At 35.8% G+C, this 17,172-nt stretch overlaps 1 protein-coding gene across 1 annotated transcript in view; it reads right to left on the reverse strand.

The window, feature by feature from the left end:
- The window catches only part of LOC126474245 (zinc finger protein 836-like), a 132,578-nt gene extending 117,612 nt beyond the window's left edge, over positions 1 to 14,966 (reverse strand). Inside the window, exons 1-3 of the mRNA XM_050101708.1 lie at positions 14,954 to 14,966; positions 12,228 to 12,241; positions 2,285 to 2,339 (exon numbers count right to left, since the gene is read on the reverse strand). Of these exons, the coding sequence (XP_049957665.1) occupies positions 2,285 to 2,339; positions 12,228 to 12,241; positions 14,954 to 14,966 (82 nt within the window). The remainder of the gene's footprint in view (positions 1 to 2,284; positions 2,340 to 12,227; positions 12,242 to 14,953) is intronic.
- Positions 14,967 to 17,172: the final 2,206 nt, after the last annotated feature.

Genomic DNA, 17,172 nt, shown 5'->3' on the forward strand with positions numbered 1-17,172 from the left:
CTCAATAAAGCATTTCTGAACATTTCAAATATTCTGATGGTGCGTTGAGCTTTTTTTAAATGTCTTTGTACTGTATTTGAAACATGAGGACACACTTCTTTATACTGTATCTGAAACAACAGGAAATGATTAAACTGTCCCAATGCCATATAAACAATGAAATATTTTAAATTATGGTTAGGAATGTGTAACTGCTCAACACAAGTCTATTTCACTATAGTACATGATTAAATTTCATAATGAGTAATGCAGTAAATTACACTTTTAGTGAAGAAAGGTCAAAAATTGAAAATCAACATTGCAAATACATTTCAATATATGTCATGGACAGCTGTATAAAACATTTAAAAATGTGCATATTATTAATGATCATGAAAAACATATAAATTAATTTTAAAAAAGTCAAACAAAACATCTTTATTCTTTTTTTAATAACACAATTACTATTAGTTACCTAACTATTCAAATAATAATAGTAAGTCATTGTCTAACAATCTATAACTAAGCAATCAAAGAGCCATCAAGGAAGCAGAAGCTGAAAAACATGAAGATTCAATATCTATCTTTAAGTACATTCGCTTCTATTAACATAAAAAAGTTGTTTTCACCTATATTCCAATATTCTTTCAGTTTCCTTGTAAAAAAATTTTATTTTCTTAGAAATTGATTTGGCTTTCTTACAACAATTGCAGTATCATGCTCAGCAACTGTGAATGTACAAATATTAGAAAGAAAGAACATCCAACCGTAACACTTTCAGCTGCAATAGTTTGATGTAATGTAATGGGAATAAGATAATTCACAAAGGACAAACTGCATGAACATGAATGGTTCTTTATTGGAGAAAGTTACATTTCAGAAACATTTTGAGAAACATGCTGCCAGACACTAAAAAATTGCGAATAAAATGCGCACAAGACAACATATAAATGTCAGTTCTCTAAGAATATAACAGCAAATGAGACTACTGAAACATCTGCAAAAACATGAAGGTTCTTCAAGACATCTATATTATAGACAATCAGAATCACTTGTCACTGACACTGTCCCAATAAAGCTATAAAGAACCATCATCAATAATCTTCTTTAGTTATTATATCAGTTCTTTCCATGATTCAATGATAATAGCATTTCTGGGGGAAACGTTTTTAGGGACATGTAAACAAGTTCACAATCAATATAGTTTTAACACCAATATTTACAAATACTCCTCTGTGATCACATTCCATCCACATTTCTTACACAAGAATGAAACAAAACTATCACATTAAAAAAATTAGACACACTGATATTTCTAATAAAATTTACTTCTCATTTACTTTCTATTCATACAGGAACAAACAACTTTGGCAAGTGAAAGAGGTAGTGCCATTCAAAATAGTAAACGGAGCCTGGTATTACCAAACACATTCAAAAGCATTTTTAGTAACCATTCCAGGCACTTACTATTTATGATAATGCCTACAAGTGTAAAACTTTTTCAGCTACCCATTTTAAGGCATATTAATACCTAAATGAAATAAACTCCACTCTCTCACTATACCACCAAATCCGAAAAATTATTTTAATTGTTTTCAGGGTATGATTAATAAAAATGTATGTTTTAAAACACAAAAGTGTAGAAAATCCAACAATATTTTCATTGCTTAGTTTCATTTAAAAATCCACGAGATATTTTCATGTTACGCAACATATGAAGGAGTTTGGTAACTCTTTAAATGTTCGCATTTAAGGATACATAAATTAAATGTAAGATGTAGGTATTCTAAATTAGAAAAATTTGCAAACTACAAACAGAGACTTTAAACAGAGCTACACTACGAAAACAGTGAGAAAAGTTATTTTCTAGTGGTTTTTTACAGTGCAGAAAAAGGATGTATTGTAAGATAGCAGGTCAATCAAAATACTAATAATCGGAATGATAATGTTCCTAAACAATTAAAATAATGTAATTTTCCTTCATTTATTCCACTTATAGATTGGAATCATGAAATACGATTTAATGCTTTATTCACGTTTAAGGCCATTCATAAGAGAGGAATCAAAAAGGTTATATGGAAATACATTTGTGTCCTTGTGCCGGAGGTTTATGTGACGCAAGAGGTGGTACTTGTACTTGGATTGGTATGGACACATAGGACACGGTAAAGTTGGCTGCTTTCCACATTCGTGACGCATATGGCGTTGCATATTGGCCCTCCAAACATAGTTTTTACCACAAATTAAACAAGAAAAGCCTTGATTTCTGTTATCTGTTATAGCACTATTAATTGTGACGGCTGACCTTGATGCAGAACTGTGCCACACTGCTGTGCTTCCTGTGTTACTGAACCATGCACCTAAAATGAAATTAGAACATAAGTTTCTGTGAGATAATTGCATTATATCACATCTAGTACAAATTGAAATGCATGTTAATCATTGAAAATATCATACAACAAGTGCTGACAAACACATGAAATTTCCTTCAAAATACATTTCACCAATTAGTACGCTACAATTTACTGAATTGAATTGAATTGAATGAAATTTTATTGTCATTTAGCTATTACAGCAATAAAGCAGTTACATAAATAGCAATAAAGCAGTTACATAAAAACAAGTCATACAGCATATATACATGGGTTGAAGATCAATATATCACCATTGGTTTTCCATATAATACAATATTTAAAATCAAATAATATGAAAAGCATTGCATTATAAATTACTCAGTTAAAGAAATTATGCTGAACTCTCTAAACCGGTACCCCTATGATATTTTACAGTTATAAAATTCCTGAAGTGAGTAGCAAGGATTTGCAGCTAACCAACTGAATAATTTGTCTTCCCATTCTAGTGGCAGTTTGTTAAACATCTTCTTACCCACCGCTTCATAGCTGTTCAGTGACTTGGATAATCTGTAGTAAGGTACGTCAAGATGGCTACTATTTCTGGTTCCATGAGAGTGTACATCTCTTCTACACTGGTATACTGATAAGTTGCTCTTTATATGCAGTAGGGCAGTGTAAATATACATGTTTATAACAGTTAATATTTTTAAGTTGATAAACAGTGGTTTGCAGTGGGCCAGTTTATCACTGTTTGTTATAATTCGAATTACTTTCTTCTGAAGTACCAAAATGTCCTGAAGGTATGAGCTATTGCCCCATATTAAAGGCCCATAAGTTATAATGCTTTGTAAAAAAGCGAAGTAGGCCGATCTTACATAGGCCGCAGGTACATGGTTTTTTAAATTCCTTAACAAATACGCCATTCTAGACAGCCTTGCGCTAATGTATTTAATATGTGGCTCCCAAGTCAATTTACTATTTCTAACAATACCTAAGAACTTAACACTATCCATGAAGTCTGCTACTGGCAGATCTCTTAAACTAAATACAATCTTTTGAGTTTTACTCGCATTAAGAAAGAACCCATTAGCTCGAAACCTGACTGAACTGAAAAGCAGCTGCAGTATTACAAATCATCGAAAGTTGTATGTTGTTCCAGAAGAGATGAAAAATCAAGAAGAAAACATTGGAAGGTTACTTACAACCATTCAATGAGACCACATGGAGAGAAGTGTTTATAGTTTGGATACAAGACAGTCAAAAACAAAGAAAAGAAGTGCACACAAATTACAAAAATTATAAGAATAGCCAAACACTTTCTCTTAAAGTTAATGTATTCTGTAATATAATGTTTTTAAGCCACAGGTTATTGAGGAAATCTAACCCAAAAGTAAACACCTATATTCTCTATTTCCAGTTTCTTTTCTGGTGAGCTAGGGACCTTTTACTTATAGACATTTGACTTTCTTAACTTGATTTCCTTTTTTTCCCAATAGCTATCTCAATGCTTATTAGTGATGCAGTAACAAAAAGGTGGACTCTTATGAAGAGGGCAATGTTTTAAAACTGCTCTCCATGAGTCACATATCAATATGCCCTAATAAATGTCTAACCATTCTCTTTCTTTCATTCATTATGTCCTGTACCATGTTGTGTTGTGCCCCCACCCCCTTGCCCCCATCCCCCACATTGACTAGTGACAAGAATTCTTCAGTTCTTACTCGATCAATCCACATTCTCTTGAATAGTTTCTTGTATCTCCAAATTTCAAAAGCCTCTAATGGCTTCATTTCTGTCTTTTCCAATGTCCATATTATGCACTCATTGAGAGCTGTCCTTTAAACATAGCTTTTGACAAATATTTTTCTCATCCACCTCTTTCACAGTCTTGCGACAGTTTTACGTTCAGTCTACAGCACGTTCACTTGCTGCTCATGAAATAAAAGCACCGACAATGATCAATTCCACCTTTCCTGGTGTTCTATAGTATCAAATCAAAAAACTCTGAAAGGTGGTACAAATTGCTTCCATTCAGCCTAGTATAATTAACAACTCTGCAGATGCTAGACAGAAATAACATATATTGGACATTTTAAAGCTCAAATGAATATCTTGATGGCATAAAGGCTATTAGACTGTAAGTAATAAATCTATCTGAGAAAGATAATGGCATCAGTTGCGGTTTTCTAATCAGCATTGTCAAACATGACTGATACCCTCAACTCCTTATGAAGACAACTTCCCTGGCTTAACTCCAAGTCTGTGGGCATTACGACTGTGCGTTTTTTTTTTTTTTTTTTTTTTTTTTTTTTTTTTTTTTTTTTTTTTAAAGATACAATGCAGATTGCTTCAGGTATTTTTTTATTTACTGCATTAGTGATACGTTTCTGCTACTACCGTCACATAATTAAGATCAAAGTAACATAAGAATGGGAAGTGTTACATATACAATACCAGGAGACAGAACTAAAAACTAACCTATTAATATTTAAAACTCACAAAAAAAAACTATACCAAAATGGGCGTCAACTGCCAACTTTGCCCAAAAGGTTTCAGAAATACAAGTGCAAGGTAAAAGGTGGTGCTAGCAGTGAATATGCCGCTTTTGTTTTTCATGTTATACACATATAAAATGACAGCAAACATTTGAAACTACAAACATCACAAGTTAAATTATGAAACATGATTCCAATGAGTGTGATTCCACAACCATAAAATTAGCATTTCAGTTGGCACCAAGACATACCTAAATATATCAACAATAGCTACAACAACAGCAAGTACTCATAATGTATTTTAAATCATGGGTCCATCATTTGCATAAAACTTTTTTAACACAATTTGGGTTAATTTTATGCTGTGATTATAAAAAATTGTTCCTGTTTAATAACTTTAAGTGTCTCACACAACAGAAGATGCCATCCAACTAGCAAAACCAGAAAAATTTAAACAGCAAGTTAGACCAAAATCACTCTGATCATTTAACACTATTTCAGGATCTTTGTTTCTACACGAAACAATTTCAAAGTTTCCAATATGTTTTACGTATATTCTGCTGGCATTCTGTACAACACTTCCATGCTTTCACTTATCTCACTGTCAACACACTATGAGGCTCATTCATAAGACTGTGAAAAACACATTCAAAACAAGATCTAAAGATCATCTGCCCAATTGTGATTGTATCCTCGATACATATTCTATAATTTAACTTTGCCATTTTAAATGCTATCCGTCATTTCACATGCATATGACCTAAAAAGCAGAGGCAACATATTCCTCATCAGTGTCAACTCTCAGCTAGTACTTTTATTTCTGTAAACATTTGAGCAGTGTGGCAGCTTACTGCAAATACCACTGAACTGTGTTAGATGATTTCTATGTATTGTTGGGTGAAGTTTTACTTTTGTAAACCTCTGATTCTTCACAGCTACAGATACAATGACGGTAGTAGCTGAAACAAGTCACTTTCAGCAAAGGCTGTTGAGTATGAACAAACATTTTTATTTTATAATTCACTACTGACTGATATTGGCATTGGCATTATTGTCACATGGTTTGAAACATCCTTACACAAGGTGCACATAAAAAATAAAATCTTAAATTGTTGTACATAAGTCTGCTTGACCAATGAAACATATGTATATACACTATGTAGTGCAGAATTGATCACTAGATGTCTTGAAAGGCAGACCTACCAATGTAAAATGAATGGGAAATATTGTGTTGTTAGTAGAGAAGTAGTAACAACAGAATGGATGGGTCAGGAAAGCTCTATAACTTCAAACATGGACTAGTCTTAGATGTCACCTGAGTAAAAAGCCATCACTGACTTTTCAACCCTTCTAATGCTGCCCAAGTTGACTGTTGGTAATGTGATTACGACCAGATAGATGTAACATACTGATGGACAGGGACCACCGAGCATTGCACAGCGTGGTTTTAAAAAATCGCATGAAATCAATGGAAGGAATCACTTTCGAATTATGAAGTGCTACCAGCAGTCCAGCTAGTACAACAACTGTGCATATGAAATATAAAAGAATACGGTACAATGATAGAGAAACTCTTCATAAGCCACAAATTTCTGTAGTCAATGCTAAGGGACGCCTCAGGTGGTAGTAAAAGCAATGCCACTGGAACAGCGAAGACCGGAAATGAGTGATTCGGAATGATGGATCATGTTATACCCTACGACAATCCAATGGATGAGTTTGGGTTTGGCGAATGCCTAAAGAGCATTACCAGTCTTTATGCGTACTGCCAGCAGTGAAGTATGGAGGTGGTGGTGCAACAGTGTGGTGGTGTTTTTCACTGTTAGAATGAATTTCCTTATTGCGCTTATGAAAATGCTAAATGTGGAATGACATGAACACATTTTACAGCATTGTGCACTGCGTACAGTAGAGCAACAGTTCGGAGACTACTGTATGTATCAGCACGACAATGTACTCTGTCATAAAGCAACGTCTATGAGGCAATGGTTTATGGATACTAACGTTCCTGAAATGGACTGGCCTGCTCAGAATCCTGGCCAGAACCAAATGAAACACCTCTGGGATGAGTTAGAATGCTGATTTAGTTCCAGATCCCAGCTTCACCATCTTCTCTGGTTTCAACACTTGAAGGAATATGGGCTGCAATTCCTCTACAGACATCCAGACACCTCACTGAAAGTGTCCCTAGCAGAGTTCAAGTAGTCACAAAAGCAAAGGCATGATACACACCATATTAATGGTCACTGATAGATGTCCAGATACTTTGATTAGGTAGTGTATATGTGCTCGTGGATCACATAAATTTTTTGTTCCACAGACCGATTGCGAGAGATCCTTAAGGACAGAGACCAAGTCAGAAAAACAAGAATGTTCTTGCTATGAATTTTAGTCTGAAGATTTCTGTCATGTAACTCTCCATCCCTTTGAAACTATTATTTATAGTCAACCCTTGAACTCCCTCTATAGTTTTTACCCCATAACCAAACTGACTACTCCTTATTGTGTCAGGATGCATCACATATGTACATAAAAGAGGAATGCTGATGTTTCTTTCATAGATTACAAGTAAAATGGTCATGATTGATGTGGAAAAACAACTTAAAAGATATTTTCATATAAGAGGTAATGTCAAACTTGTTTCACACAAGAATACATATAAACATACACTAAATTAAGCTGTATAACATCATTCTTAGGCTATTGTACCCACACACCATAGATCTGAAAATCTGTTTACAACGCTTACTTACATTGATTATATTGCATTACTACACTGAAGATTTGCAGAAGTGAGATTTTAAACCACACATTATTTCATCGTCATCATCATCCTCAGGTCGCAGCTCCAGTTTCTCAGAGGCGGGCAATGAGCCTCTTCCAACTTTTTCTGTCCTTGTACAGCTCTTTCTCATGGACCCTACCTCAAAGAAGATCTTTCCTCAAAGAAGACCTCTTTCAGTAACGACCTCCTTCCTATGTTGATCCATCTTCTCCTTCGCCACCCAACTTGACTTTTCCCACTCATATCCTGTTTTTTTTCTACCCGTTTCACACATCACACCATCTTAATGTAGATTGCTGCAGTTTTTCTGGTATACTGAGTTTTACACTTGTTCCTTTCTTGTTCATCTCAGTATAGATCTAACAAGCTTCATTTCAGCATCTTGGAGTTCGTTTCTCTCTCTCTCTCTCTCTCTCTCTCTCTTTCTCTCTCTCTCTCTCTGTCAGAGCACAGGTCTCAGTGAGTAGGACGAACTGGGAATATAGCGGGAACTGATGATAGTTAATTTTACCTTGCATGATATCTGGCTGTCCCAAAGGAAACACTTTAGCTGACTGTAATACTGGGCAGCTTTACATGTTCAGTTTAGAACTTCACTTTGAGTTAAGTTTTTACAGTCTATCAAACTGTCCAAACATGGGAAATGTTACACATTCTCCAGGGGTGTTTCATTCAGGTGTAGCTTAGTTTGTCTTCCTTGTCTGCTTACCTTTATGGCTACAGTTTTTGATTCACTGACTTTGAGACCAAACTTTTCCGTATACTGATAAAATTAACGAATACATCAATTGGTTCTATGAAGAAATCCATCAATGCAGTAGAAGTGGTTGCCCAACAATAAAACTTTTAGTTCCCCTTAAACTGAACTCTGTAAGTAGCTAAACCTTTTATGGCTGCTGGCAATTCATTGAAAATGTGTGTTGTTGAACAAGGGGCACTTTTTTAAACCAAATAAACTGACTTTAAATGTTTATGTAGATTGTTCTTATTTATCTATTTAGGCACTGAAGATAGTTAATTTTATCTTGTTTGGTATATGGCTGTCCCAAAGGAGGCACTTTACTTGACTGTAATACTGAGCAGCTTTATGTGTTCAGTTTAGAACTTCACTTCGAGTTAAGTATTAAGTTTTAGTATAGATTCCATGAACTGAGTTGTTGGTTTGATAAATGTAAAGCACTCATACTATTTACAGCAAATTTTATTAAGGAATTAATATATAGGAAAGCAGTTCCTTGGACTGGTTTCTACATGATATTCTTAAGACAACATCACAAATAATTCATATAATTTGTATTACAGGCTTGGAAACTTAAGCATGACTTAATTAATTATTCCAAAAAATGATCACTTGTGCCATTATGGAACGCAAGTTAATAAAGTTTGGTAGCCTTTGTGTTTTTGTATCATCTGCATCTAATAAGATTTGCACTGGAAATAAGGATTTCTTTAGGTACTTCATCAGTTCTGTGGTATCATCTCTCAATTTAATTTATCATCAGACAGTAATCTTGAGTGACGTGTTTATCATCACATTTCTGTGCACAGTGGTGATAAATATATGCCACTCAAATATTAGCATGTCTGTATACATGCTTATTACTCATGCAGACCATGCAGAAACAGTTTGTGCTCTTATTTTTGATTGAAACTAATGTAAGAATATTCTAATTTGTGTTTGCTTGTCAATGGCACAAATGAAACTGTTTGGCGGTGCAGCCTAAAATAAAAATATTTACTCTCACTGAAAAGCCTTTGGGGACATGTTGTTATGTTTCTGAGAATTTATTGAGGCTGTGGTTCTCAACTGTATGTAATCAATATAACATTATGCCCACAAGAGGTGAAAAACGGTAAACAGTAAAGCTCAGAACCTCACAGTTAAATGTCAGGAACTTGAAAAAAAGATGGTAATTCTCATGCTCCTTAACCCGGAAATGCTACTTATCCAGTTAAAAAAACATATTTTCGCGTTTCACCATTTCCATTTAGTTGTCACAAAAGCAGCATTCAATTTCAAGCATTCTACAACAACCTTCCTATTCGTGTTGTTATCTTTGTACTCCCATTCCAAATTTAGATAAGTAAATCTTACACAGTCTTAACTAGATTTACAACTTAAAAAAAGTTTGTAATATCAGAAAACCTCTAGACATGGGGATAGTCAAAATTGGATAGGAATAATTTGTAAAAAAAAAGGAAGGCAAGTGTAAAACTTTTCATTAATCAGTATTTTCAAATGCTTAGGAACTAAAAAAACAGCATTATTATTATTAATTTTTTTTAACGAGCTCTGTAGTCAGTCTTTGGTATAATGATTTCAGACTTACAACAGAAAAACAAAACAGTTGTACGATTTTTCTAAATTGTCAGTTCATTTACTGTAGTGACATTGAGTACATTTTTAGTTTTCATTTTTTTTTTTTTTTAATAAGTTAGAAAAATTCAGTTTATGAGAACAAATAAAAATAAACAATCAAAAGTCAATATTTGTCTGTCACAAATATTTAGTATAAGATGGTACAATTCATTATGTCAACAGATCAAGTTATTGCCAGAAATGTCTTCATGCACCAAATGCTCAATTATGCAACTAAGATGAGACATCTGGCACAAATGTATCAAACATAGTGTTTTAACACATAAAAATGGAATGAAACGTCAACATCACAAGTGTTTAAGGGTAATAATTATTTTAATGTAATGGAGCTATGAAGAACAGTTAAAGATATACATGTCACTTTTTAACTTTTCCACTATGTGTTGATTTAATGGATCCAGGAAATCTTAGAGCAATGCAACATGAATTTCATTCATAAGAATTAGACACAGGTGATCAGTTCAGTTATCACCATAATTTTAACAACTGTTTGCACTGAAAAATACTTCTCAATACTCAATCACTATCATCTGCAACTCAAATCACTATCATCTGCATTCTGAATGTTACAAAGTTTTCATAAGTAACACGTTTCAAATCAGTCAGTGCCACTCTCATAGTGTGTAGTGTATGTTCACATGGGCTTATGTCATTCTTTGTTCAATGGCAGTACTTTAGTTGTGAGATCTCTACCATTTATTTATCAACACCACCATCATCCTTCTGAAACTGAATATATGTATTATCAACAGTGCGTCACACACTATGTGATCAAAAGTATCTGAACACCTGGCTGAAAATGACTTACATGTTCATGGCACCCTCCATCAGTAATGCTGGAATTCAATATGGTGCTGGCCCACTCTTAGCCTTGATGACAGCTTCCACTCTCATAGGCATACGTTCAATCAGGTGCTGGAAACAGGTCGTGCATTACAAACAGAGCACCTGCTCGATCGTGTTGAAAAATGCAGTTGCCATCCCCGAATTGCTCTTCAACAGTGTGAGGCAAGAAGATGCTTAAAACATCAATGTAGGGCTATGCTGTGATAGTGCCACACAATACAACAAGGTGTGCGAGCCCCTCCATGATAAACATGACCACACCATAACACCACTGCCTCCGAATTTTACTGTTGGCACTACACACGCTGGCAGATGGCGTTCATCGGGTATTTGCCATACCCACACCCTGCCATTGGATCGCCACATTGTGCAACATGATTCTCCACTCCACACAACGTTTCTCCAATGTTCAATTGTCCAATGTTTATGCTCCTTACAGCAAGCGAGGTGTCATTTGGAATTTACCGGTCTGATGTGTGGCTTATGAGCAGCAGCTCGACCACGAAATCCAAGTTTTCTCACCTCCTGCCTAACTGTCATAGTACTTGCAGTGGATGCTGATGCAGTTTGGAATTCCTGTGTGATGGTCTGGATAGATGTCTGCTTATTACACATTATGACCATCTTCAAATGTCGGCGGTCTCTATGTCGGCGGTCTCTCTCAGTCAAGAGGCAAGGTTAGCCTGTACGCTTTTGTGCTGTATGAGTCTCTTCACATTTCCACTTCACTTTCACATCGGAAACAGTGGACCCAGGTATGTTTAGGAGTGTAGAAATCTCGTGTACAGACATATGACACAAGTGACACCCAATCACCTGACCACATTCGAAGTCCGTGAGTTTCACGGAGTGCCCCATTCTGCTCTTTCATGATGTCCAACGACTGCTGAGGTCGCTGATATGGAGTACCTGGCAGTAGGTGGCAGCACAATGCACCTAATATGAAGAACATGGTTTTGGGGATGTCCAGATACTTTTGATCACATAGTGTATTTCTCTCTTGTAAGTTCCTTCACTTTTCCTCTCATTACCTATGATGCCTTTGTCATAGGTTCTTTTTTCTACGACATATTCCTAGCATGTAGTGACAAGTTACTCCCTCTAACCTAAAGCATTGGTTGATAATATCTGGGTTGTAGGGAACAACATACAAAAGAATTCCCATTGTAGTTTTTAAAGCATTCCATTTATTTTTGACAATCAGTTACAATAGTTAGTTCCATGAATCACCTGTCACATATAATCTCACAGTCTCTTAGTCATTGTGGAACAAAAGCTGGGATGTATTTTATCTGTTAAATTGTAACAGATTTAGCTACACAGACTCTGTCCGCCGCATGATGCTTCTTAACTGTTAGGAGGCAAACATGTTGTTAAAAATTACTTACTGGCAGGACTCTCTCTGTTGAACAAAGCAATTGTTGCTATCTTCAGGATGTTCACAACAAATCTATAACACAAACGCTCATTAAACAAGAAATCGAAAACTGTGAAAGCTGAAAGCTATTTACAACATTATGATGGGATGAAAATTTGAAACAAATGTATGTGACACAGGAGGACTAATAGCAACCAAAAAAATTAAAGTATCAGCAACAGAAAATTAAGGATGGAATATAATTAGTGTATGAGGACAGATTACAGCTTGCAAAATATAAAAGGTGCTGAGCAATGAACAGGAACATAGGATGTACAAACAAACGACTAAGGAAAACTTCCTAGAAGAATAAAAACTGTTAGCCAGGCTGGAACTTGAACTCAGAACCTTGCAGGTGATGCTGTGATCAACTGAGCCATCTAGCCATGACTGTCAACCTACCATCACAGCTACAGTCTACCAGTGACCCTCACCTATTTTTCAAATTTAGCAGATTGCTTGTGTACCTTGTTGGACTAGCACTCCTAGAAGGAAGGATATGTCTTGAAACAGCTAAGCCGCAGCCCAAGGGTTGCCTCCAGAATGCATATTTGACTCTCAGTGGAGCCTCTGTTATAATTGGAGAGCAAAAGAGAGGCACCATAAGAAATGAAGTTGTGAGGGTGGGACACAATTTGTGCCTTTATAGGTCAGTTGCTAAGAGCCTGCTCACAAAAGGATTGATTTTGGGTTCAAGTCCAGGTCCAGCGCATAGTTTTAATCTGCCAGGAAGTTTGGAAAACACCATACACACTGCTACAGAACTAAAGATTCATTCTGGAAACTGAGAAGCTATCAAACAAGGTCCTACTGGGCTACAGCACAACTTGTTTGTGGATTTATTAATTCTGAGGAAAGACTTTGTCCAGAAACTAAGCAAATTGTATACCTGCTTAAATGACTGACCACTGTTCTCTATCTCTTGTAGTTGATGAACAGTCGTCTAACATTATACACAAGTTATAACATGGTTATGTCCACAAATCAACATGGTTTTAGAAAGCATCGCTTGTGTTAAACTCAGCTTGCCCTTTTCTGACATGATATACTGTGAACTATGTATGAAGGGCAACAGGCAGATTCCACATTTCTAGATTTCCGAAAAGCATTTGAAACAGTGCCCCATTGCAGGCTGTTAATGACGGTACAAGTGTATGGAATAAGTTCACATATATGTGAGTGGCTTGAAGACTTTTTAAGTTATGGTAACCAGTATGTTGTCCTTGATGGTGTGTGTTCATCAGAGAAAAAGGTATTGTCAGGAGTGCCCCAGGGAAGTGTGATAGGACTGCTGATGTTCCCTATATACATAAATTATTAGGCAGACAGGGTGGGTGGCAATCTGTAGTTGTTTGCTGAGGATGCTATGGGGTATAGTAAGGTGTCGATGTTCAGTGACTGTAGGTGGATACAAGATGGCTTTGATAAAATTTTTAGTTGGTGTTTTGAATGGCAGCTAGCTCTAAATGTAGAAAAATGTAAGTTAATATGGATGAGTAGGAAAAACAAATCCATAACATTCAGATATGGCATTAGTAGTGCTCTGCTTGACACAGCCACATCATTTAAATATCTGGACCTAGCATTGCAAAGCGATGTGAAATGGAATGAGCAGGTGAGGACTGCGAAAGGAAAGGCGAATGGTCAACTTCAGTTTATTGGGAGAATTTTAGGAAAGTGTGCCAAAGGAGACACATATCGGATGCTGGTGTGATCTGTTCTAGAGTATTGCTTGAGTGTTTGAGATCCATACTAGGTCAGATTAATGGAAGACTTCGAAACAATTCACAAGCAGGCTGCTAGATTTCTTACAGGTAGTTTCAAGCAGCACATATGTGTTACGGAAATGCTTGTGAACTCAAATAGAAATCTCTGGAGGGAATGCAATGTTCTCTTCAAGGAATACTATTGAGAAAATTTAGAGAATCAGCGTACTGAAGCTGACTGCTGAATGATTACACTGACGCCAATTTACACTGTGCGTAAGCACCACGAAGATATAATGTGAGAAATTAGACCTCATACGGATCATATAGGCAGTCATTCTTCCTTCGCTCTATTTGGGAATGGAACAGGAAAGGAAATGACTATTAGTGGTATTGAGTGCCCTCCACATGCACTGTACAGTTGCTTGCAGAGTATCTACGTAGTTGTAGATGTAGAATATGAAGTATGTGAAATCAATGATCCTTCAGCAAGAAAGGAAAAATTGTAAAATAAGAATGAAGACAGCAGTGGTACAGAAAGTACAGATAATTAAGCATAACAGTAGAATAATATAAGATCCTTAAGACTGGACATAAAGAATAAAAGGAAATAAAACATATGAGATTCAAATACCTGAGAGGTTTACATGACATTCAACACTGCTGGGTAGTACCCAGCTGATGGTCTGTTACGAGCAAGAGTGGGCGGTCGGGGATGGAGACATCACCAACAACAACAGAGGGGAAAAACCTTGGAAAATGGCAACAAACATACAAGAGACATATTTAAATAAGTGCAAAAAATGGAGATACAAGAAAGCAGTACATGTAAGGATATTGGATAAATATGTGCCAACCAAAAGAAAAAATTTACCAGTAGAAAACTGCAAAGTGGGGATTACAGGGAAACAACAGATACACTGGCATACAAGATAAGCATTAACTTGTGATCAGAGAGACTGAGAAACCACACATGTGGTAGAGAAATTACTGACTAATGACATTGCTATCAAACATGGACATACGTGTTTCAGATATCATAAAATATGATGTACCTATATATTTTATATGTAAGGGTAGTCAAGCAGATGTCGCATTTCTTGAGTTTTCCAAGCCTTTTTCTGATACATTTTCATACTACTTGTTAAACAGTATGTTATGCACTTTCAGAATAATTGATCTGGGAAATCAATAGACTGAGCAATTACTCTACAGAACAATTCAATATATAGTTCTAGAAAGGAACTTATTACTGGAACCACACTGAACACTGAGTGTACTTGACCATTCATAGTAGCCTCACGTCAATTTTGCTGACATGTTTCTAAGATAGTTTGTAGAGTGTGCTTTCATTTATAGATAGGTAATCTCTTAAGATCTGTTACAGCATTAAAGAGGATTTGTAAAACTTCAGCATGTCATATGAGAACTGGTAACACTATTTAAACATGAGTAAATTTAAGGCAGTGCATATAAATACATGAAAGGCATCTATAGAATCTCAGTATGGCAAAAGGGAAAAATCACTAGGTCAGTGTCATTATTTAAACATCTCGGTGTGATTGTTTCTGGTTATGCAAAACTGAATTAGTGAGAAAGGCAAATACCTCACTGGGATTCATTAAGAGGGTTCCAATCTAAAAAAAGAGCAAAGTTAACAGGACACTTGTGCAACACATCCTCATCCTCAAGTACTTTTTGTCTGCTTGGGAGCCACATTGTTTCACAACACTAGAAGTCTTATGCAGCACAGCAAACATTCTAAGTCTCAACATACTAGGAGTACATCAGATCACTTGACAGTTCCACCTGAAACATTGGTATTATGCTGAAATGTACACCAATAACATACGAGTACACGACGAATTAACAAGGAGAGGCTAGATCATGTGAGCCGTTGTTTTCAATTACCATTAGCATAGAAGTTGGGAGACAGCAAAAGTAAAACCTACAAAATACACACTAGTGTGAGGATTATATCACTCATTGGGCAGGGCAAGTTGTGGACAAAGTGTTCTGTGGAACATTTTAATGAAGAGCTTTGAAAATCACACAGGCAAGAATGATGCCGATGAATGGGTGTGATTGATGGATTGCCCCCTTGCTTGGTTGATCATACAAGGCATAGTTTCCATCTGAATGCTCTGATATGAGGACTTGACATGGAAATAATTAAAACTGAACAGATTAATCTTGATGGATATATGCTAAAATCACACTTAGAATAAACTAAGCACATAGGTACAGATCACAAAATAAAATAATTGTATTACATAGTTTCAAGCAATGACTTGATCACAAGAGCATTTAAGAGAATAAGCTGAGGACAGTTTTATGAAACAAACATAAATTGAACTCTTCTTATACATATTCTTACAGCACTCTGAATCTTGTTTTCTTCTAAAATAAACAATGGTAAAATTGAATGGATACAAAGATGAGAGATGCAAAACTCTCAGGATTGTAGTATTTTAGGCTACAAAGAGAAAGAGAGAGAGAGAGAGAGGGAGGGAGCTCTACCTAGTTCAGAGGACAAGCTACAGCCTACAGTTGAAACTCCACTGTCACCAGACTTGTTCAATCATCCATTCTGTTATTATAAAAATGAAACTAATGTACATGCTAAAAAATAAGACACTCCCAGAATAAGGAAGGAATAATTTGGAACATTAAACAAGAAATAAAATTAAATAGTGATCCAGATGAAATGGAGTCCCCAGAAAATCTCTCTCGCAATAATAGTGACACTTCCATATCATTGGCCACAAAATTCAATGATTACTTCTTAACAGTGGCAGCAAATGTTACACACTTTAATAAACAATCAAACGCAGATGCATTATATTTACTGGTGCAGACACTTGATGCACGACCAAGATACATTAGTTTCAAAAATGCGACCCCAAAGCAGATTACAAAATTCACCAGGTCACTAAAATGTAGTAATTCTCCTGGCAATGAATACTAAGATTTTGATAGGATTACCCTCAAATTATCTCTGTAACCAGTCAATAGTCAATGACTCTGAGTATATTTCCCAACAGACTTAAATATGTTATAGTAACGTCCATATATAGGACTAGAGATAAACAAACCAATTCTAGTCACAGATCTATTTCACTCCTTCCAAATCTTTCAAAAGTGTTTGAGAAAGTAACCTATGATAAAATACTAACTCACTTAACTGAGCAGACATTGTTAACTATCACT

The sequence above is a fragment of the Schistocerca serialis genome, chromosome 4 (genome assembly GCF_023864345.2).
Source record: "Schistocerca serialis cubense isolate TAMUIC-IGC-003099 chromosome 4, iqSchSeri2.2, whole genome shotgun sequence".
In the NCBI taxonomy this organism is placed as follows: domain Eukaryota; kingdom Metazoa; phylum Arthropoda; class Insecta; order Orthoptera; family Acrididae; genus Schistocerca; species Schistocerca serialis.